At 36.1% G+C, this 25487-nt stretch overlaps 1 protein-coding gene across 1 annotated transcript; it reads right to left on the bottom strand.

Annotated features, from left to right (window-relative positions):
* Nucleotides 1–2125: 2125 nt before the first annotated feature.
* Nucleotides 2126–24800, bottom strand: tnfsf13 (TNF superfamily member 13). Its single transcript, XM_042725117.1, has 6 exons — nucleotides 24434–24800; nucleotides 22999–23107; nucleotides 22864–22911; nucleotides 17793–17911; nucleotides 8149–8287; nucleotides 2126–5903 (listed from the first exon to the last, which is right to left on the bottom strand). Exons 1-6 carry the CDS (start codon nucleotides 24659–24661, stop codon nucleotides 5794–5796), a joined length of 753 nt encoding a protein of 250 aa, XP_042581051.1. The 5' UTR covers nucleotides 24662–24800; the 3' UTR covers nucleotides 2126–5793.
* Between the last annotated feature and the right edge of the window lie 687 nt (nucleotides 24801–25487).

Raw genomic sequence — 25487 nt, 5'->3', positions numbered from 1 at the left:
GACCAGCTCTATCGAGTCCTTCACCAGCAGGACCACAATTTCCGCTCACAATATGGGAGCATCTTTGTGCAGCACAGAGGTGAACCGGATGCCCCTGAACTTGGGAGGACGCCGGGCGAACTGAATCGCATAGCCGAGTCTGACGGTTCTCGTGAGCCAGCGAGACGGTCTGGAAAGTGCTAGCCAGGCCCCCAGAGACCGAACAAGCGGAACTAGGGGAACCACCGATGTACCCACGGTGAGGCAGTGAGGCGGAGCACAGGGACCTGACCTGGAAGCCACAGCGTCCCGGAATGGGGTCTGTGAGTGGTGCGACTCTTACCTGGCTCCACGATTTGGCAGGGGGCATGTGAGAAGGCAGAGCTGCCCGCTGGCGAAAGGAGAGGGGGACGAGAGTGTAGGGGCTGCGCCTCGTGAACCGCCATTTTGGCCTTTTTAGACCCAGAGAAACAGGAAACTGCTCATTTGTTAAATGAGCCAGTGGTGGAACAAAACAAAAAGGAAAAAAAAGATTCTCCACCCGGCCCTCCTCTATGGGAAGGAGCGGTGCCCTCACCATCTCCTGAAGAGCAGGATCTTGAGACTCCAGGTCGACAGTCTCAGGGGTGCCACTTGCCCTGGCACTTTATGGGCCGGGTCGTGGCAGAGACGGGCTGCGCCGCTTTCCTGGTGCCAGCTCCAAGGCGTGGCCGTGAAAGCTGCTGCTGAGGCCAGGCTGGAGCGGAGGTGGAGGCAGCAGGAGGGCGCCTTCGATGATGAGCAGGCGGAGGGGCTGCGGTCGGCGGCTGGTTGACGGCAGCAGCAGGCCGCTGGGGCAGGATGTGTTTGATCGCCTCCGTCTGCTTCTGCGCGGTTATCGCCTCTGTCTGCTTCTGCGTGGCGTAGAACTGTTGGGCGAAGCTCTCCACCGCATCGCCGAAGAGGCCAGCCTGGGAGATCGGAGAGTCCAAGAAGCAGTGCTTGTCGGACTCCCTCATATCTGCCAGGGTAAGCCAAAGGTGGTGTTCCTGGACCACTAGCGCAGACATCGTCTGACCCAGGGACCACACTGTGACTTTCGTCACCCGTGGGGCAAGGTCCGTCGCAGTGCGCAGCTCTTGCATCACACCTGGGTCAGAACTACCCTCGTGCAGCTGCTTTAATGCCTTGGCCTGGTAGACCTGCATGAGGGCCATGGTGTGCAGGGCAGAGGCGCCCTGTCCAGCAGCTCCGTAAGCCTTGGCCGTCAGCGCAGATAAGAACTTACAGGCCCTGGACGGGAGGCGTGGATTACCCCACCAGGTGGCAGCGCTTTTCGGGCAAAGCTGCAGCGCAATAGCGCACTCAACTGGGGGGATCTCCACATACCCCTAAGCCGCCCCGCCGTCAAGGGTAGTGAGGATGGAGGAGGCACTACATCTGTTTCGGGCAGAGAAAGGTGCCCTCCAGGACCTAGTAACCTCCTCATGCACTTCCGGGGAGAATGGAACCAGAGGTGGCTGCCGACGATCAGTGTGCAGCACCCCCAAGAACCAATCATCCAGCCTTGAATGTTCGGGAGATGGAGGGGCCTTCCATGGCAACCTGACGCTCTTGGCGGCATGGGCAAGCATAGCAGTCAGCTCTGGATCTGACTTGGGCAACGCCACTCTCCCAGAAGGAGGCAACGCAGCCGAATCCTCATCTCCAGAGCCTGGCTCACCCCCTGATGCATTGATCGACATCAGGTCACCTGCTGGTGGGCCGGATGAAGTGCTGTGACCCGCCCTGTATATAAAATAAAATAAAGAAATAAAATAAAAATAGCCAAAAAGCAGTTTTTTGCAGACAAATAGGCAGCATCACATTTAGTTGATGTTTTTTGTGTCTATTTCTTTCCCATTACTTTAATTATTATTTGTGTGTTTGTGTGTGTGTGTGTAAGAAGGAGAGAGAGAGACAGAGAGAGAGACTCACATTGTGACATTAGAAGAGAGTACAGATGATGGGACGCATGCCAGCAATATTTATAAAGTCTGTATACATATTACATTCATTTTTAGGTTTTTACTTTTTAAAAAGTGTTGCATAAATTATTAATGCATGAGTATTTTTATGTCCCATTTACTATGACATTGTGCTGCATATAAATGCACAAAGATAAAGATGTGTTTCAAACATCTTTAATCCAAACACAGGGTAGATAGAGCACAACACAGAAGTAACATTGACGAGACTGGTCAACTAAAACTGAACACACAGGAACTTACATACACAGGCTAATGAGGAGACACAGCTGAACAAAGACAGCAAATCAAATCATCAACCATAAGTAACAAAGTCAGGGGAAATGTGCAAATGTAAACAAAGTCCAAACTGAACTAAAACCATGGCTCCAGACAGCTGTGAATTTATTTTGAAATCAAAATTATATCAAAATGAAGGGACAAGTAACATGCCACTATGAAGTATAAGAACGTTATAAAGGTTTTAAGAGAATCTTCATTTTTGGGTTAACAAATATTGATTACAGTTTGCATAATGTGGTATTTACAAAAAAGCACTATGGTGGTACCATGGTACAGTGATTGTATCGGAGAGTAATACCTTGGCATTGTGATACACTGATCAGCCACAATGTTACAACAACCTGCCTGATACTATTTAGTCCCCACTTGTGTGGCCAAAACATCTCTGATGCAGTGAGGAATAGACTCTACAGGACCTCTGAACATATCCTGTGGTATCTGATCCTTTAAATCAGGGGTTCTCAACTCTGGCACCCGAGGAGTTTAGCTCCAACACACTTGAACAGGCTAATCAAGGTCTTTGGGTTACTAGAAAGCTACAGAAAGGTGAGTTTGATCAAGGTTGGAGCTAAACTATGTAGGAACGTGGGCCTCAAGGGCAAGAGCTGAGAACCCATGCTTTAGGCAAGGCAAGAAAAGTTTATTCATTTAGCACATTTCATACACAATGGTAATTCAAAGTGCTTTACAGAAAACAAATTAAAATAATCATAAAAAATAATCACAATAATAAAAGCAAGGAACACATTTTAAAATGATTTAAAATTAACTAAAACAGTTAAGAATAATAATAAAAAATATGAAGATACATAAAATGCAGTGCAACTATTCGGACATACCGTAGCACAGTGCTCATTCGGTAAATGTACAGATAAACAGATGTGTTTTCAGTGTGGATTTAAAGGAGACCTATATGCTCATTTTTACAAGATGTAATACAAGTCTCATGTGTCCCCAGAATGTGTCTGGTAAGTTTCAGCTCAAAATACCCCACAGATCATTTATTATATAATTTTGAATATGCCAAAATGTTGGATATGAGCGGAAGCGAAACACGCTGTTTTTATGCATGTCTCTTTAAATGCAAATGAGCTGATGCTCCCCGCCCCCTTTTCCAGAATAGGGCTGTGCCTTTACAGCTGGTATCTCAGATAAACTTCTGATAAACAGTTTTCTGAGTGTACACATCTGAAGCACATGTACAGAAAGCATCTGAGTATAACTTCTCTTTCTTATTGCGCTTTAACTGTCAAATACAGACAAGTTTATATTAAAAACACACATGAGCTGTGTCTGATGTCTGTGAAAGGTAAACAGCTGGGAAAGAAATGGCATGTTTATATTAGATCTGTGTGGTGACAGCGTGACATACAGTAAATAAATCAATAAATCCACTGCTCTCTTAATTGTCTCCTCTAAGGCTGGGACTCTAAATAGTGTTCTGTGCTCATCAGTGCAGCCAAAGACAGAACAGTCAGCATGCTTTGCTCAAACATTCACCATGGCGTTAGAACTGGTACACTGCTGTCGCTTGCCAAAACACAATGGCAGCGCTATGGGTGGAAACCTGCAGAAGGGGCAGTAATGTTATAATAAGATCCCCTTTCACAGGGGGAGTGAAATCTGATGCACTCATTTTTTTTCCACAAGCTTGCAGAGAAAGGCTTACCAATTTTTTTTTTTTTTTACTGGGTTCATCTTTTTCACATTTCCTGGGTTGGTAGATGCACCGGGGACCCGATTATAGCACTTAAACACAGAAACATTCAGATTTCTGTTTTAGCATTCGCCATATCTGATCTCCTCTGGAAACTGCTTCCAACTGTGGGTGGCATAATATAAGAAGCAGACTCCCCTTGTTTTGAGTGAACCCTTGGCATTTCTAACTGACTTGATCCTAATGATCTGAGTGGTCTGATGGGTTTATATTCAGTAAGCATATCTGCAATGTATTGAAGTCCTAGTCCAATGAGTGATTTATAAACAAGTAATAATAATACTTTGAAATCAATCCTAACTGAAACTGGAAGCCAACGAAAGGAACTGAGGACTGGTATGATATGCTCAGATTTTCTGGTTCGGGTCAGAATCCTGGAAGCAGGGTTCTGGATGAGCTGCAGCTGTCTAATGGTCTTTTTGGGAAGGCCAGTGGGGAGTCCATTACAATATTCCACTCTGCTGGTGATAAAAGCATGAACAAATTTCTCCAAGTCTTGACTGGAAACCAAACATCTAAAAAAAGTGTTTTTGACATGACAATATGCTGATTTTTAGTTACTGCTTTGACATGACAACTGAATTTTTGTTGTTTAACCTCTAGAATCAAGGTATGGATTCACCTTGAGAACTTCATCTTTATTTCCAAGTGCAATGATCTGTTGGTCCAGCACGATGCTCAATCGGATTGAAATCTGGGAAATTGAAAGTCATTTGGAAGTGCCGTATCCTGTTGAAAGAGGCCACTGCCATCAGTGAACACTGTTGCCATGAAGAGATGTTCATGGTCTGCAGTAATCTTTAGGTAGGTGGTACATGTCAAAGTAGCATCCACATGAATGTCAGCACCCAACGTTTCCAGCAGAACACTGTCCAGAGCAAAACACTTCCTCCGTCTGCCTTTTTCCCATAGTGCATCCTGCTGCCATCCTTTCCCCAGGGAAATGACACGCGCATCTGCCATCCAACTGATCTAAAAAATAAAATGGTTCATGAGACCAGGCAACCTTCTTCCATTGCTCCATGGTCCAGTTCTGACACTGACATGGCCATTGTAGATGCTTTCGGTGGTGGACAGAGGCCATCATGGACACTTTGACTGGTCTGTGGTGAAGCAGCCTTATATTGTGATGCACTGTGTGTTCTGACAGCATTCTATTATAGCCAACATTAAGTTTTTCAGCAATCTGAGCTACAGTAGCTCTCTTGTGTGATCGGACCAGACTGCCTAGCCTTTACTCCTCATGTGCATCAATGAGCCTTGGAAGCCCTTGATATTGGATCACCAGTTCTTCTTCCTTGCATCACTTTTAGTAGGTACCCACTGCAAAATTCATTCAGATCTTTTAACTTGCTCATTTTTTTTTTTTTTTTTTTTGCTTCCAACACTGACTGTTTACTTGCTGCCTAATATACGGTATCACACCCCTTAATAGATGCCATTGTAACTGTATAATCAATGTTATTCATCTGTCAGTGGTGCCAGTGGATGATCAGTGTATACTTTGGTACAGAATACCATATCCATATAACATGATATTTACAGTGCACATAGTATAAAAATAAAAAAAATTCCTTGTTAGTACTATGATACCATGTCCAAACATACTAGTACCATCGTAATTTTTTGTACATTTAGTACCATTTCCAACATGGCAGTGTTTGAATTGTCCACTAGGTGTCATCCACTCACCACATAAAAGCATTTACTGTTCTTGAGCATGAAAGTATGAAGTTCTCATGTAAGGGATTAACTAGAGGATAAAAAGGTTTCTATCATTTAAACGTGTAAATCACATGTGTGTCTGAGTCAAATGTTGAAGAGGCCCATGAAGGTGGCATGAGCTGTCAGGATGAGCTCTGCAGATTTGCGGGGAACAGAGAGCTGAAGAGTGGATCCAGACTCCAGGAAGTAAATTCCTATGAGAGGAACACACACTTCATAATCAGCCAAATATTGAGATTATACTAAAATATTTTTCAAATATTGCAAAATGATCCAGACTTTTGTGTGATCAAAAAACTTCTACAGCAGATGGTATGGTCCACACAGAGATCTGATCTTAGGTAACTGGGACTAAACCTAAATTCATCATCTGTGTGGAAAGTTGTTGATTTCTACAGAAAATGCTTTAATTGTGAAGCTTAATACAAGACAGGGTAAAAACTACTAGAATTTTTGCATTGCAATTTTTTCTCAAATATTTAAATATGCAAATAAGATATTGTCTAATTAAACATGTACTAATTTGCATACATTTCCAGAACAGAAATCTGAACATTGGGTAAAGCCAGATCCAAAATACTTTTACATTTAAAACACTTTTACTTATACATACCTTAACACCATTTTGTTGACATATTAAAAGTAAAGGTTTTTACATTGAGGATTTTGTCTAATTATAACTCCATGTTTCCAGGTACAGTATACAATGTTATATTAAGCAGATTAATGACACATGAACAGAGCCCTCTGTAAAAACCTTCAAAATATACATAGGACTAAAACTATGAAGTTTTACATATGTACTGTGAGTGCTGGAAAACAAATTGATTTTGAGAAATGCCTTTAAGGATATGTAGTATAATTGAAATTTACAGATGGAAATAGATGAACTGTAAATAAATAAATAAACAAACACTTACATGTGTGCTTTGGATGTTTTCAAATAGACAGAATCCCAAAAATAGTGGTTTTGCCTGTAGCGTTGCTTGGAGTGTCAATTAGTTTTTTTTTTCGGTTTTTTTTCTGTGATATCTGACAGTGGCTGGGTCATTCTTAGAAAATGTTGTCATTTGTGGCCCATTTGTATCCCTATTCCATATACACAGTATATGATAACAAACAGTAATAATAGAACATTGAATTTAGTCTCCTTATTTGAAAAGTTTAATTTTGTTCATTGTGTTTTAAAAAGAACCTTACATTTATTATTATTATTATTTATTTTTTATTTTTTTGTTAATATTAATATTTAGGGCTGTCACTAATGATTATTTTGGTAATTGAGTAATTACTCTGACGATTAATTAAGTAATCAGAAAATTATCTGAGGTAATAAAAACAGACCTAAGTAAATAATAGACTTTAAAATGACTTAAAAACTTATATAATAGCAATAAGGCAATAATAATTGGTTCAAATAAAATATAAAAAAGTAATCAATCATCCGTTTTTACTGAACAAAAACAGTTTAAATACATAATGTAATAAAACAATATAATCATAACTTATAAATTACATTTAACTCATATGCCCACTTAATCTTTAACATTTGGCCACTTCTTTGTAATAGAAATGCTACAGCCAGTCATTTTTTGAACAAGAACATGTGGACATCAAAACTCAGAGCGAGGGTTTACACTTGTCTTTTGAAGTTGCAATGAACAGTTATCATATTTAGAAAGACACCCTGCTAAAAAAAAAAACCCTAAGCTGGTTGGCTGGTTTTAGCTAATCATCCACCCTGGTCAAAGCTGGTCAGCTGGCTGGTTTTAGAGGGTTTTTGACCACTTGTTTAGCTGGTCAGTCTGGGAAAACCAGCTGGAACAACCAGCTATTGTAAAACCAGCTTGGCCAGACTGGGAGACCAGCTGAAACCAGCTACAATAGTTCCAGCTTAAACCAGCTAAGATCAGTTAAGCTTAAACCCGCTAGGTTCAGTTAAGCAAAGATAATGCTTTATCATCATGGATTCTTGTGTCAATTCCAGTATTTTGCCAATTAATCGACACGGACATCTGCACAAAATGCAGTTGAGGATTTTTTTTTTTTTATAATTGAGTATTCTAATTTAATTGAGGAATCATGATTGCCCTATTAGTATTATTTATTTATATTCATTTTTCATCTCTCATTCATCCTCATTACATGTTATTGTGTTATATATATATATAAATCAAGCCTTTTACACTGCTTTTATTGAGACTGAAATATCATGCTCTCACTGTGTTCTAAAATATGTAATTTTTGTTAGTTCCTTAATTTTTATCACTTTCTCAGTGTTTTTTTTTTTTATTTTTTATAAAAAACATTTTCCTTATTTAAATAATAGTTCAATCTTTCTGGCAGTATACTTGAGGGGGACTGTAGTCTGAGTGATACTATCTGATGTATAAATATGGCAAGAGTTAATTAATTTTTATTATTGTCCTGATAACTCACCAGCAGTGTAGCAAGTGTTGAGTGGCTGGCTGACGTTACTGGGCATGCTTTTTAAACACTTCATCAGTTTAGTCTCCGCCCCCTTGTGCCTCTTCGTGATCACATGACCCATTACCCAGGTGGTGTCTTTATACAGCACCTGTGGCGAGTAACAGAACAACAGAGTGATTTATTGTACTGAGTAGGGGACCATTACATGTAAATATTTGAAAAAGTAGTTGACATGAACCCAAAACACTCAAACGCAGGCCATCCAAGATGTAGCTGAATTTTTTTTCAGTAAAACATTTTTATTTAAATTATGATCCTTTATGTTATAAATAATGTTAGGTTTCTTGCACAGACTGATTGTTTCACTTCATAAGAACTCAATATATCATTCAGGAACCATGAGTATTAATTTTGTGTTGCAATTTTGTCTGTATATTCTTTTATGACTCTCAAAGGGATGGGAGCCGTGGACTACATTTTATGACTATGCTTCTACTGAAGAAAGAAAAAGTCACCTACATATTGGATGGCCTGAGGGTCAGTAAATTAAATGAAAATTGTAAAACTGACTTGAAATAACCTAACAAATTAATTGGGGCTAAAGCGGTTCAATAAACAACTATTAAAATTCATGCAATCTCACTAATTTCCAGGTTCAATGAGTCAGGTTAATTTATTGACAGCAGTGGCTGTAAATCAAATGTAAACTAGCTAATATAGCCATAATTAGTACAGTAGCTCAAACAAGTTAATGTGTAGGCCTATTCCTACCAGTTAAAATGTAGTCTGTTAACTTTTAATTGAGTGTTTTTAATGCTTCAAATAGCAATTTTAGATTCTAATGTTTTAATGTTCTACTAATAACCATAAAAGATACAGCTGTCAAAAAAAACAGAGAAAGGCTGCCGGGGAACTGCCGATCAACTGAATGTGCAAGTACTGTAGCAATGTGCAAGGTGAAAATGTTTTCATATATCTTAAAAACAATGTCATTATATCTTGGGCGCAATACATTAAACAATGCATACAGCTGTGTCCTAATGGTTAGAGAGTTGGACTTGTAACCCCAAGGTTGCAGGTTTGAGTCTCGGTGCTGGCAGGAGTTGTAGGTGGGTGGGGAGTGAATGAACAGCGCTCTCTTCCACCCTCAATACCCATGGCTGAAGTGCCCTTGAGCAAGGTACTGAACCCCCAGTTGCTCCCCGGGCGCTGGATATATAGCTGCCCACTGCTCTGGGTGTGTGTTCACGGTGTGTTCACTTCTCACTGCTGTGTGTGTGCACTTGGATGGGTTAAATGCAGAGCACCAATTTGTCACGACTTTCACTTTTTCATACAGTCGGTTGTAGTCTATATCTTTATTTATTTGATTTATTATTTAAATAGCATTTTCTTGTACACTTTTATTTTTGGACTGAAAATGAAGTCAAATAATTGTATGTGAGAGAATCAGTGGAAATTAGCCTGCCTCTGACCAGGTTAGTTTCCCAGCATAAGTTGCCTGAGTGCACTGATTACCTGGTGTAGCTTATCACAATTGTTAGTAGAACATTACACAAGGATGCTATTTGGTTTTGAAATTCTTACAAATTCTTACAGAGCAACCTAAGGCATACAATTTGATTGCACTTACGGTCTTGGAGGTGAGGTTCCAGCTCCCATCATGCACTGTAGCTGATCATGAAAATGACTGATCTACTACTTTATTGCTTATATTATTGCAATGGTGTTGTTGTCTCTGTTGTTCAGTTGAATTCTGTGTTACAGTGTGGCTTATAAATTTACAGAGCATTTGTTTTTTATTTTTATTTTCTCTTTCATGTGATATTGTGTATAAAAACAGTTTACAATAAGGTTTTATTTGTTAACATTAGTTTATGCATTAACTTGCATGAACTAACAATAAGCAATTTTTTTACAGACTTTATTGTTAATGCTCATTCATAAAAATAAATTTGTTCATGTTAGTTCAATGATGTTCCTTGATACAATTTTTGATTTAAAAAAAGTTATTAGCCAATGCTGACATAAACATTTAAGTAATATTAATAAATAGCCTATAAGTATTGTCCATTATCTGTTCATGTCAACTAACATGGTTAACTTATGTTAACAAATAAAACTTTATTGTAAAGTGTTACCAATTTTGTACGTTTGATTGTTTTTGTTTTTTACTTTGGTGCTGGTGTTTAATGAGTGGATGATAATTTTTATAAAAGCTACATATGTAATAGTTGATAAAATATGCAAAATATAATCAAGCTCTATGGTTGTAAATTTTACAGACCAGCAGATGGCACTAATGACATAAAGAGATAAATTTCTTGAGCTAAACTTAAAGGGGTCATATGACGTTGCTAAAAATAACATTATTTGGTGTAATGCAATGTGTTTATGTGGTTTAAGGTTAAAAAAACACATTATTTTCCACATAATGTACATTATTGTTGCTCCTCTATGTCCCGCCTTTCCGAAACGTGTAGATTTTTACGGAAATGTCACGCCCCTCACTATACTGTGATTGTGTGTGTCCCAACGCGACGAGACAAAACCAATAAAACCCATTCCAAAAAGGGCATTTGTTGCATCCAGTGGGGACATAATTACTGATTATAATGACTTACATTGTCTTTATATGTGTTGCATTGCAAATATCGCGCTGCGTAAATGGTGTGTGGTTTAATTTTTATATTCAAAAATGTTTTTGGTAAACATTATGGTATATTTCATATGTAATTTCACAGTATTTCTAACTGCGTAGTCAGCTTAGTCTGTTTTGCATATGAAGTTGAACTGCACGTATTGTTCTTTTATATCAATATTTCTTAGAATTATTAGTATGATACTTTGAATCTAAAAGAGGAAGAAGTCCAAAATCGAGACATTGACTAGACTATTTTTAAAGGTCAGGTGTTATTAGTGATAGCCAGATGACGACTTATGTCTGGAACAACAGTATATAAGATAGACTCTGCAAAACAGAGGGGGGGTTTTTGACCTTCTGAGACTCTGGTCTCTCTATCTTTTCAGCTCACTTCCTCTTCTTTGGCTTCACTCGACAACTATTAGACTCAGACTTAGAACTCTTACAGGTTTTTATTCAAATTCAGATACCTTGAAATTCAGATACTTTGATATTTTGATACTTTAATATTTTAATACTTAATACTTTGGTATTTTTGATTTAAAACAAATAACTGTTTATGTTTTAATTACAATTGTATTAATGTTTTGATTAATACTGGTTGGGTTCAATCCATCATAAATGGATTGTTATTAAAAATGTACTAACATTGGATTTACATTTTCTATATTTGAAGGTTGTTAGTATTATCCAGAACTTTATTTCCAAGTTATGATTTCTGGTTTCTGTTCTCTATATTCTTTTTAATAAATTTACATATTATTACACCTTGACCGTCTGAATTGGATTAAATTTTGCATCAGTAAACATAAAACCATTTGTGATTGGAGAAATGACAAACAACAAGTGCTATTCTACACTGCTCAAAACTGGCATTTGAATCATCAGTTGCAAATTCTTTAAATATGAAAATGTACTTACAGGCTGTGATTCAGAACAGCCAGCATTGTAGGTTCAGGAAACAGTCCTCTGTTAAATGCATTGCACACACACAAATATTCGGTTTGAACTGTTTTGGAACAGTGTTGTAAATACAACTTAACCACTGATTTCTAGTTGTATCCTCTTTTGGAAGACCAAACAAAGTAGTTTCACTTTCACAACGAAACACACAGCATCTCCACAACACGCCGTTGGCAGCAACTACAGTGAGAATCAAAGTTACACTCTCTTTCTTTCCATGAACATTTAGGCGGTGTTATGCAAATCTTCCCACACAGTGACGTAGACGTGGGGGCATGTTTAAACAAGGTGCTTTATGAGGGCGTGGACAAGTCTTAAATTTTATAAAGAATATCTCTTTGGGTTTGAAACTTTAGTCTTTGTAACTTTAGGGATCTTGGGCCCAATTTTAACGATCTAAGCATATGGTCTAAGGTGCACGGCGCAGGTGCACCCAGGGTGTGTCCAAATCCACTTTTGCTAGTATAACGATGGGAAAACGGTTGGCGCACCCGGGCGCATTTTTATATTCATGTAGCCTACAGAATAATAATCTTTTACATTTAAATCTGTTGTTTCATATTTAAAAATGTTTGTGTGCTGCTGCGCGTCCCTATGGCCCTGCCAAGAGGCGCATTTTCTACTAACGTCCTCTTTAAATAACAAAAAAAAATATTGCGTCACTGACTTTAGACTACAGTAGGTTTGAGTTTCAGTCTATTTTCAGTTCCTCAAAATAGCAACGCGCCAACAATGCGCCTGAACACAACTCTTTTTTAGACCAGCATGCCCATGAGCGAACAAATGGGCGCAAATTCATTTGTTATTTAAACAACGCGGCCGGGAAAATGAGAACTGTGTCGGGCTGAAACTAGCAGAAACACTTGAACTGCACCTTGTGCTGCATTGCGCCGGGTGTATGATAGGGCCCCTTATCTATGCATTGACAGCTTCTAACACTCCAAAGAGAAAGAAAAACTTGAAATCGCATCATATGATCACTTTAAGGCTTTTGTACGTCTACAAAACACAAGTAAAGATTTTCATGTTTTAATGAAACATGAGTGATTTCTGCTTCTCCTTTTTAAAAGGCTATTCCCCCAAAACTGTGATCCTTCACAACGTTTATAAAACATGATTGTAAATCACATAAATTGACTGGTTAAATTCAGTCTTCAAGAGACACAATCACTTTATATACTAAACAGATCATTATTATATTATATTATATTATATTATATTATATTATATTATATTATATTATATTATATTATATTATATTATATTATATTCAGCACATATACATAGAACATATCAAAAGTAAAATCAATTAGTAAATGGAAGCTTAAAAACATCCTTGTTTGGCATGCCAATAAGGTAGGGCTGGACCAAATTCCATTTTTTGAGCTTCAAAGCTTCGGTAGTGATCAACACCGGGGACCGTCTGACAATTCCACCGATGGGGTTTAAAATGTCCAATGTATTTTAACGTGACTTCTAACATTTAAAATAAAACATTGCCAAACTGTAAGGCGTTTTTTCATTCCAAAGGCTGTAGTACATTTGTAGTTACCAGACTGACTTGCTACAGGTGAGATGTTGCCAATATCTCCCTTACTGTACACATAGTACATAATTATTCTTAGGAAATAATTACAGTAATTCACCAAATGTGTTTTTTATGTTCCAAATGTTGTAGTACATTCCTAGTGGCCAAACTGACTTATTACAGCTGAATTTTTGCCAATATCACCCTTACTGTACATACAGTACATAATTATTCTTAGAAAACAATTTCTGTAATTCACCACAAGGGGTTTAATATGTTCCAAAAGTTTAGTACATTCCTAGTGGCCAGGCTGACTTACTACAGGTGAAAGTTTGCCAATATCACCCTTACTGTACATACAGTACATAATTATTCTTAAAAAAACAATTACTGTAAATCACCAAAAGGTTTTTTTTTTTTGTACATACAAGGTTGTAGTACATTTGTAATTACAAGACTAACTTACTACAGGGGAAAGTTTGCCAATATCACCCTTACTGTACATTCAGTTCATAATTATTCTTAAAAAACATTACTTTAATAGATCAAAAGGGTTTTTTCATGTTCCAAAGGCTGTAGTACATTTGTAGTTATGAGAATGACTTACTACAGGTGAGATGTTGCCAATATCTTCCTTACTGTACATACAGTACATAATTATTCTAAGAAAACAATTACTGTAAATCACCAAAAGGGTTTTCTCATGTTCCAAAGGTTGTAGTCCATTTGTAGTTACAAGACTGTCTTACTACAGGTGAAATTTTGCCAATATCTCCTTTACTGTACATACAGTACATAATTATTCGTAGAAAACAATTACTGTAATTCACCAAAAGGGTTTATGTTCCAAATGTTGTAGTACATTCCTAGTGGCCAGACTGAATTACTACAAGGGAAAGTTTGCTAATATCACCCTTACTGTACACACAGTACATTATTATTCTTAAAAAAACAATAACTGTAAATCACCAAAAGGGTTTTTTCATGTTCCATAGGCTGTAGTACATTTGTAGTTATGAGAATCTCTTACTACAGGTGAGATTTTGCCAATATCTTCCTTACTGTACATACAGTACATAATTATTCTAAGAAAACAATTAATGTAATTCAACAAATGGGTTTTTTATGTTCCAAAGGTTGTATTACATTCCAAGTGGCCAGACTGAATTACTACAGCTGAAAGTTTGCCAATATTACCCTTACTGTACATATAGTACATAATTATTCTAAGAAAACAATTACTGTAAATCATCAAATGGAGTTTTTATGTTCCAAATGTTGTAGTACATTCCTACTGGCCAGACTGAGTCACTAAAGCTGGAATTTTGCCAAAATCAACCTTACTGTACATACAGTACATAATTATTCTTAGAAAACAATTACTGTAAATCACCAAAAGGGTTTTTCTATGTTCCAAAGGTTGTAGTTCATTCGTAGTGGCCAGACTGAATTACTACAGGTGAGAGTTTGCCAATATCACCCTTACTCTACATACAGTACATAATTATTCTTAATAAACAATTGCTGTAATTCACCAAAAGGGTTTTCTCGTGTTCCAAAGGTTGTAGTACATTTGTAGTCTCAAGACTGAATTACTACAGGTGAAAGTTTGCCAATATCACCCTTACTCTACATACAGTACATAATTATTCTTAATAAACAATTACTGTAAATCACCAAAAGGGTTTTCTCGTGTTCCAAAGGTTGTAGTACATTTGTAGTCTCAAGACTAACTTACGACAGGTGAAATTTTGCCAATATCTCCCTTACTGTACGTACAGTACATAATTAATCTTGGAAAACAATTACTGTAATTGACCAAAAGTTTTTTTTTTTTTTTTTTACCAAAGGTTGTAGTATATTCCTAGTTACAAGACCGACTTACTACAGGTGAAATTTTGCCAATATCTCCATTACTGTACAAACAGTAAATAATTATTCTTAGAAAAAAAAATGAAATTTACCAAAAAAAAAAAAAAAAAAAAAAAAAAAAAAAAATATATATATATATATATATATATATATATATATATATATATATATATATATATATATATATATATATATATATATATTGTTCCAAAGGTTGCTGTATGTTTGTAGTGACCAGACTGGCTTACTAAAGGTGAAATTTTCACAATAACACCCTTACTGTTTGTACAGCACACAAATATTTTAATTAAAAAAATAATTCACCAAAATTTTTATTATTATTTTTTTTTTCATGTTCTAAAGGTTGTAGTACGCTCCCAGTGGCTTTGGATTCTACACCAGATTATTCATATTCATATTCATATTCATATTCATATTCATATTTATTCATTTATTATATATTTATTTATTTATTTGTGTGTGTACTGGTATATATGGTTTATGAGGACACAAATGTAATGTAATGTGTACTACAACATAAACGTGGTTTATGAGGACACTTCCTGTGTCCCAGTAAAACAAATGGCTTAAAAAAAACATACAAAACAGTGTTTTCTGAAATTCAAAACTAGCCAGTAGTTTTTTGTAAAGGGTAGGTTTAGGTGTAGGGTTGGTGTAGGGTGATAGAAAATACAGTTCATACAGTTAAATCTATTACACCTACGGAGAGTCCCCATAAACCATTATGACAATTATATATCACTTATAAATGATTAAATACAAATTAATAATAGTTATTAAGATTGATGTGGTTTGGAATCTGTAAAATGTGCTTGATAAAATAAAAACTATGATCAGAATATCAACTTACCTAATAATTATGCACGCACTCTCTCACACACACACACACACACACACAGTAATTTTTAAGATTAATTATTTACTGTATGTACAGTAAGGAAGATATTGGCAAAAATTTGTGTGTAGTAAGTCAGTCTTGTAACTAAAAACATACTACAACCTTTGGAACATGAAAAATACCCTTTTGGTGATTTACAGTAATTGTTTTTTTAAGAATAATTATGTAATGTACGCACAGCAAGAAAGGAATTTGCTAGATTTCACCTGTAGTAAATCAGCCTTGTAAATACAAATGTACTACAGCCTTTGGAACATAAAAAAAAAAAAACACACTTTGGTGAATTACATAATTGTTTTTTAAGAACAATTATGTACTGCACATACAGTATGGGAGATATTGGCAAAATTTCACCTGAAGTAAATCAGTCTGGCCACTAGGAATATACTATAACATTTGGAACATAAAAAAACCCATCTGTTTAATTACAGTAATTGTTTTCTAAGAATAATTATGTACTGTGTGTACAGTAAGGGTGATACTGGCAAACTTTCAACTGTAGTAAGCCAGTCTTGTAACTTCAAACGTACTACAACATTTGGAACATGAAAAACCCTTTTGGTGATGTACAGTAATTGTTTTTAAAGAATAATTATGTATTGTATACTGTATACAGTAAGGGTGATATTGGCAAACTTTCAACTGTAGTAAGCCAGTCTTGTAACTTCAAACGTACTACAATCTTTGTAACATTAAAAAACATTTTGGTGAATTACAGTAATTGTCTTAAGAATAATTATGTACTGCACATACAGTACGGGAGATATTGGCAAAATTTAACCTGTAGTAAATCAGTCTGGCCACTAGGAATGTACTACAACATTTGGAACATAAAAACACAACATTTGTTAAATTACAGTAATTGTTTTCTAAGAATAATTATGTACTGTGAGTACAGTAAGGGAAATATTGGCAAAATTTCACCTGTAGTAAATCAGTCTGGCCACTAGGAATGTACTACATCCTTTGGAACATAAAACACCCCTTGTGGTGAATTACAGTAATTGTTTTCTAAGAATAAATATGTACTGTATGTACAGTAAGGGAGACATAGGCAAAATTTCACCTGTAGTAAGTCAGTCTTGTAACTACAAATGTACTACAACCTTTGGAACATAAAAAAAAAACTTTTAGTGAATTACAGTAATTTTTTACTGTACCCACGAGGCATTTACTATGGTGTTGTAAACATAATTTGGATTAATTATTGTACTTCGTTTTGTACTGAGAGGTAAGTTTGCAGACGGTCCCTAAAGCAGCCTAGGCGAATATCCAGCGAATATCAAACCTAAAACTAACTTTACAGCGCTCATTTTTTTGTTTGTTTGTTTGTTTTTTTACACTAACAATATACTATAGGCGTACTACTTACAGAAAATAGGTGATTTTTCAAACTTGATGTGCTGTTGTGGTAGGCCAGTTTCAAATCACATATTTGGCACACTACCTTTCTTGTCTTCACTCAATTTAAAGTGCTCCCACCCGATGGGGATGGTTTGGGTTCGAGGGGGATGAAAGGGGTGAGTATTAGAATATAGAGTATTAAAATCGAATGCCAACCCACCATTGGTCCAGCCCTACAATGAGGTTTGTGCTTGTACATCATGCAAATATGGTTGAGCTTCCAAGAAGGTGAGTAACTAATGAATTTAAAATTTTTGGGTGAACTAACCCTTTAAAGTCTGTATTTTGATTATGCAGTATTGTCAGTACCAATCAAGACCAACCTGACTGTAAATGAAGTAGGTACCCTCAGTCTCCACTGTTACAGTATCAGCTGATACCTGAAGCCCCTGCCCTCTGCTCTGCCCTACGGCCCAAGACAGAACAGTGGTGTCATGATCATCTGAGAAAAACACAAACAAATGAGTACAAATGAGAGACAAACGATATCTGTCCGTCTGTCTGTCTATATACAGTTGCAATCAAATTTATTCAATCCTTGACTTCCCAGACACTCTGCTGCCATGAAAAAAAATTGTATGAAAAACTTTAGTTTAAAAAGCAGGTCATATGCTATTTTAAAGTGTCCTAATATTGTGTTGGAGTGCCTATGGTCAGAAAACATTGTAATTTTCTCAGAATATACATTTATTATTATAGTCATTTGCCAATTATTAGGAAATGATTCGTTCCAAGCAAGTTCGGAGCAAACCCCTCCCTTCCTCAAGTCTACTTTGCTCTGATTGGTCAGCTGGCCAAGCCTGTTGTGATTGGCACAGAGAGGAGTCCTTGAGCCAGTTAGCCAGCGCTACCATTTATAAAACACCTTTACATAAAACAATATAGTGCTCCAATCCGTTCTTATAATAATGACATAAAATACAAAAACACTTATGCAAGCGAATCGTGCCCACAGCTAAAGTTTAACTGCTAAACTGTGAACACTTGATGTATATGTTAGCCAAGTGCTAACGTGACTAACTGATGAAACAATACAGTTTGTAAACCAAAATATGTCTACTGTAATGTCTGAAGAACGACAGACAAAAGACGCTGTCTTAATCAGAACGCAGAGCAGTTGTATCACAGGTGCAGCAGCCTGATAACGCGCATGTCATGAAGTCTGTGTGCTACACTACATTCTTTATTATTAAATGAAGTAATTAGAACAACATCAGTCTACAATAATCTACACATTCTTAGCAAATAGTAGGTTCACAGTGAATTATCAGAACTACTTCAATGAGACAGTAATAGTGTGCTTTAACTGAAAACCTAAAGCTGCACTAAGTATACATCACATATTAGCATAAAAACTTTTTTTGAGCACTCAATTGAAAATGTACACAACGTATCAACCATACTTACAGGTTGTGGTTCGGAGAGCTTGTTAGTCCAAATTAAGAAAGAAGATTAGAAGCCAATGAAGATAAAAGCCAAGATTAGAGAAGCAGTCCTTGATAAAATGACATGCACACAACAAAAGGTCTGAATTGTATTTCTGTGGTATCCTTGAACACAGCGTATTCTCAACATCATGGTAACACACTAACAGCGGAAGCAGAGATGTTCAGTTTAACTGGTTAACAGTTAACCGACCATTAAGAATTTTGACCAATTAATACAATCAGTTAAACAGTTTAAAAAGTAATTTATTTATTTTCTGTAATTTATCAAAATATTTAAAAAGGTTTGCTGCATGGAAAAAAAAAGCTACGCGTATAAAATTTTTTGTTTTTTAGAGAAGAAAAACAAGTCGTATATAATAAGTCGAATTTTATTATTTCAATCAGAAATAGGCCTAAACCTGAAGCCAGCGTCAGGTTTCCGTATTCGCGATATATGAATGCCAAATTATTATGTAGCCTACTCCACTTGCGTTCCAATATCCACATAAAACAAAATGTTTTGCATAACATCACTGCGGTACGGAGATAACACTTAACGGCACAGATTTAACTACATATTTAAACTGAGCAGTGTGTTTTATTCTCCATATGTTTGACTGACTGTATTTTATTATTGTCAAGGTAGCAAAGCATAACTGTGTGTGCGCATGTGGCGCCAGCACAATACCTTGAATTTTTTCCTTCTAACAGTGGAAGCAACTAGGGGAGAGAGGGGCACAAATGAACACTTTTTGACTTTCTCAGTTTTTGTACATCCACATGGGGTTCAGAATATGATTTTTTATCCAGAGTAACTTTACACTTGTCTAGTACAAATATATTTACCCTCAAAAAATTGAAGTGAGATGTGAAAACATGCCCCATAGGTGGGGTACATTGTAACATCTGAGGGGCACGTTGTAACATGACCATATGACAGCTTAAAATGTTATCTGATCGAATGAAAAATATATATATACAAGACAAACTAAAATATTTGGTTCATAAAATAATTATTTTATTCAAATTAAATAATGGGGTTCAGAATTAAAAATAATTTGATTTTAGAGTTTGACAATGAACAAATAGCAACCATGCTTGGGATAGCCCACATAAACGAGCAAAAATGCTTTACATGTCTTGAAATAATCATTTCTAAACATTAAACATTGACTGTCAGTCTTTATTCACCTGTTTCTTGTTGTTTCTCTTTAAAAGTAAAGTAAAAAGTGTAGGCTAAATTACACCGTTAATGTCATAGAATAGTATATTGTAATGCAGTGTTACAATGTGCTCCATCTGAGCAACAGGAATTAAAACTGGTTAGTGTCTTCTGCTAGTTATCAAAGCATTAAAAATGATCTAAACTGATAAATAACAGATTGGAAATTAAAATAAAAGCAGATTTGTCTAATTTTAAATTAATAATAAAAACTAAAAAATAATGGTATAATAAATGTTCAGTGATATCGTCAAAAGATTTTTTTAATTTTGGCACACATTGTTTTCTATATAATGTTGATATGGTAACTAATAAATACTGTAAATTTTGTTATGTTAGCATGTGTGGAAATATTCAAACCACCTGTTACAACTACTTTGTGCCTTACTTTGTGCCCCTCACTCCCGGAATTGTAAACAGTTTGCCTTTATTTGTGTACATTCACAATAAAAACAAACATTTATGTGTAAAATAAGCCTAAAGAAAAAAAAAGGATGCCGCTTTCTGCCACCTGGTTTCCTTTCGCATAAAACAAAAATAAATCAAAAATGCGTTTTTCATTCATTTTATTAATTTAAGTAAAAATATAATTCTCCTATAGGCCTATTTATTCATCATGTATGTATATATATATATATATATATATATATATATATATATATATATATATATATATATATATATATATATATATACAGGTGCTGCTCATATAATTAGAATATCATCAAAAAGTTTATTTCACTAATTCCATTTAAAAAGTGAAACTTGTATATTATATTCATTCATTACACAGAGACTGATATATTTCAAATGTTTATTTCTTTAAATTTTGATGTTTATAACTGACAACTAAGGAAAATCCCAAATTCAGTATCTCAGAAAATTTGAATATTGTGAAAAGGTTCAATATTGAAGACACCTGGTGCCACACTCTAATCAGCTAATTAACTCAAAACACCTGCAAAGCCTTTAAATGGTCTCTCAGTCTAGTTCTGTAGGCTACACAGTCATGGGGAAGACTGCTGACTTGACAGTTGTCCATAAGACGACCACTGACACCTTGCTCAAGAAGGGCAAGACACAAAAGGTCATTGCAAAAGAGGCTGGCTGTTCACAGAGCTCTGTGTCCAAGAACATTAATAGAGAGGCGAAGGGAAGGAAAAGATGTGGTAGAAAAAAAGTGTACAAGCAATAGGGATAACCGCACCCTGGAGAGGATTGTGAAACAAAACCCATTCAAAAATGTTGGGAAGATTCACAAAGAGTGGACTGCAGCTGGAGTCAGTGCTTCAAGATCCACTACGCACAGACGTATGCAAGACATGGGGTTCAGCTGTTGCATTCCTTGTGTCAAGCCACTCTTGAACAACAGACAGCGTCAGAAGCGTCTCGCTTCAAAAAGGACTGGACTGCTGCTGAGTGGTCCAAAGTTATTTTCTCTGATGAAAGGACCATGGTATCCCTGTTCTTAATTTGCCAGCAAACTCGCTTGACCTTAACCCCATAGAAAATCTATGGGGTATTGGGAAGAGGAAGATGAAATATGCCAGACCCAAGAATGCAGAAGAGCTGAAGGCCACTATCAGAGCAACCTGGGCTCTCATAACAACTGAGCAGTGCCACAGACTGATCGACTCCATGCCACGCCACATTGCTGCAGTAATTCAGGCAAAAGGAGCCCCAACTACGTATTGAGTGCTGTACATGCTCATACCTTTCATTTTTATACTTTTTAGTTGGCCAAGATTTCTAAAAATCCTTTCTTTGTATTGGTCTTAAGTTATATTCTAATTTTCTGAGATACCGAATTTGGGATTTTCCTTAGTTGTCAGTTATAATCATCAAAATTAAAAGAAATAAACATTTGAAATATATCAGTCTGTGTGTAATGAACGAATATAATCTACAAGTTTCACTTTCTGAATGGAATTAGTGAAATCAACTTTTTGATGATATTCTAATTATATGACCAGCACCTGTATATATATATATGTATATATATATATATATATATATGTAGCATAGAGCACCTGATACTTGTTACTACACAGAGCCGTTGCTAACTGACAAGCTGCGCAAATCCACATTCATCATCAGCTTTGAACGTGGATTTGCGCAGCTTGTCAGTTAACAACGGCTCTGTGTAGTAACAGCTGCTCTATGTGCAATCATGCACCTGATGGAATTTACCTCTGATTAGATAACCGGCTTTACTGACTAGATGCGCATTAATTATCAGCCGATATTTATTGTGCACCCCTAATATATATATATATATATATATATATATATATATATATATATACACTTATATATGCACTTTTTGATTAACAACTTTGCAGATTGTTTTCATTTAAGGATAGCTACATTATAAACTGCAAAAGATATATTTTTCAAAAACCCATATGACCTGCTCTTTAAACCACAGCATCTAGCTATTATAGAAAGTTTATTAATATACATCTATCTATCTATCTATGGTGAAAAACCTAACCCATTATTTCTCATTCTTATGTCGTTCTAAAACAATGACTTTCGTCTGTGGAACATAAAAGAAGATGTTTTGAAAAGTATCTCAGTATTTTCTGTCCATACAGTAGATAACAATGGACACCAAAACTGGTCACTTCTTTTGTGCTCCACAGAAGAAGGAAAGTCATACACGTTTGGAAAGGTTTGAGGGTGCGTTTCATTTCTGGTCAAACTATTCCCTTTATCATTAGATATTGTGGATGTTACACTCACTGTATGTCTGCGAGGACACAGGAACAAGATGGAGAAATGTGTGCTGCTCTGCTAAAAGAAAGGACAATTTACATGAGATATATTTAAACAAATATGTGTTTGCGTGTAAGACAGACAATGAAAGAAGTTCCTCACTTTCTCGTCTCTTTCTCTGTTTTGACAAATCTCTCTTGTCTCGGCCCTCTGCATGTGTCCGTCTCTCAGGGAATCTGTGATAACAGCTTACCTTATAACAAGATGTAACCTATGGGAAATTAGACATCGTCACACACTAAAGCTCACCGATTTGCTTTATGATTTTATATTGGACATCAGCTAGCAACCCAACATAGCTGTTACTTTGTACTAAAGTCAAACAAAATTGTCAAAAATATCATGCTATACAACCAAAAGTGTGTAGACATTCTAATAAATAGTTAATTAATGGGTTTGCCAAAACCAGTAATTCCTGAGAAAACACTGTCATCCAGAAATAGAACCCTGTTGGACTCTTCCCAAGCTATTGCAACAGAGCAAAAAATACAATTCTTGGTCATTGTCCTCAGAGACATTACTGGAAAAGCCCAACCTATTTGACAGAGGCTGTGCACATACCCTTTGTCAAACTACCGTGAACTGCACAGGCCCTACAATATGCCAAATTACTTACTTGAGATCTTACAGTCTTAATAATTTCGTTATTTGGTTGCATACTTTTAGCAGACAGTAATCACTACATAAAACATATTTTTGTCAGCACAAACATTCCCCTAATGAAGCTGTATTTAATCTTGTTTGGGTCATCATTTTTGCGTTGCACAGTTTTCTTCATTGTTTTCCCGTCCCTGTTAAAACTGATTTGATATCCCACTTGCCATACATGATTATGGTCAGTCGAATTTTATTACTTGCATTTACCATTATTTACTTTATTTACTGAAAGTCATGATTTTAATGATTAGAGGTTTGATCCCATGCTGATGAAGTCTTTCACATGTTTTTGCAGAAAACACTTAAAGAACAAGCTAAATTCACTTTGATTAACAGTGTCTGATGAATGACTACCAGGGAGGATATTGAGAAAATTCCAACCTAAACTTTTGAATAAAATGCTATTGCTTGAACACTAGAGATGATTGGTAAACATAGTCCTTTCTGACTAACTATTTGGTTCATGCATTGTGAGCCGAAGGCAGTCACTAGTTCTCCACAGATGAGGAAGTGAAATCAGTTGCACAATTAATGCCATAGTAGTACCATGGCACCACTCTTATTATTATTATTATTAATATTATTGATAATTTTTACCATGGTATAACCATTCATATACCAATATACCATAGTGATGGAACTTCAAGGTGCTTTAAAAATACCATGGTGTACATAACAATTGTAATACCACTGTACTTTGATAATACATATACCAAAGCACTGAATAATTATCATATTTATATTTAGATTACACTATCCAGAGAATACTTTAGAATAATCAGGATAGAAGTGCAGAAAACAGGGGATTAGTAGAATTTGTTGGTGAAGTAACAGACGAATAACGTTAAGCAGTAAAAACAGAACAAAAGCACTCACCTACCCCGTAGCACACGGCGGAATCGCAGCATATCCCACCTTCCTTCACCGCTGTATCCAGGGGCCTGAACCGCCGCGTTATTTCAGTCATTTCAGACCTGAGCATCCAAATGTACGTCCACTGTAGATACATCACACCCACACAGGTGCAGGCGACAGTACATACAAGAAACCGCTTCAGCGCGTCCACCTTCACCTTCCAAACAGAAGCACGAATGTTGTGATTGTTCATTATAGCCTAATCGTTGATGTGGTGGGACAGAATAGTTTAGAATGCGGAAAATAGCGTTAATATTTCCGTTCTCAATTTTGATCCGTTGACTTTCGGTTTCACAACTTTCATCAGAAAGAGGAGGGAGTGGAAAAAAAAATATTCGGTCAACACATGGTTGCAGTGTTGCCAACAAATTTTGGGGAAGTTGTTAAAGGAAGGTCGATTTGTTGCTAAAACTTGCTAAATGACGTAATTATGATGCAAAATTTTCACTACATGAGATCTCAGAAAGAATATATATATATTTATATATGTTAATTTAGATTTGTTCGTAAAATGATGTAAATACATAATATATTAAAATATGATCAACTGTATTTTTGTACACAACATTGAACTAATGAGCACTTAGGCCTACACATTTTTGAATGATTACTTTTTTTAAGCTAGTAAAACTACATATTCTGAACAAATAACGTTATAGTTTTAAACAGGGTATTAGTAGTTAGTATGCTACACTAAGAAAAGTCAGTGAAAATAAGGCATAATCTACTATGATAAATTTCCGTATTTATTTTGCAGTTTTTTTTTTACCTTTAAATTATGCATTGTTTTCGTGTTACAGACTCAGATCAGATCAGCTTTACTATAGGGAGTTTGAAAATCCTTAATTAATCCAGGTTGAAAAAAAAAAAAAATAGCACTATATTTTATTTCGCCCCTGCTCTCCCCTACAGTCCTCTTCCGCATGTACGTACTTATAATAATTACAATAAATAACCTAACGTACCCCTAAACCTAACCTATGTAGTTGTTGCCTACTTTTTTAGGTAAGCATACTGTA

Source organism: Cyprinus carpio, chromosome B5 (genome assembly GCF_018340385.1).
Source record: "Cyprinus carpio isolate SPL01 chromosome B5, ASM1834038v1, whole genome shotgun sequence".
Classification (NCBI taxonomy): Eukaryota; Metazoa; Chordata; class Actinopteri; order Cypriniformes; family Cyprinidae; genus Cyprinus; species Cyprinus carpio.
This window is presented reverse-complemented; position numbering and strand designations above follow the sequence as displayed.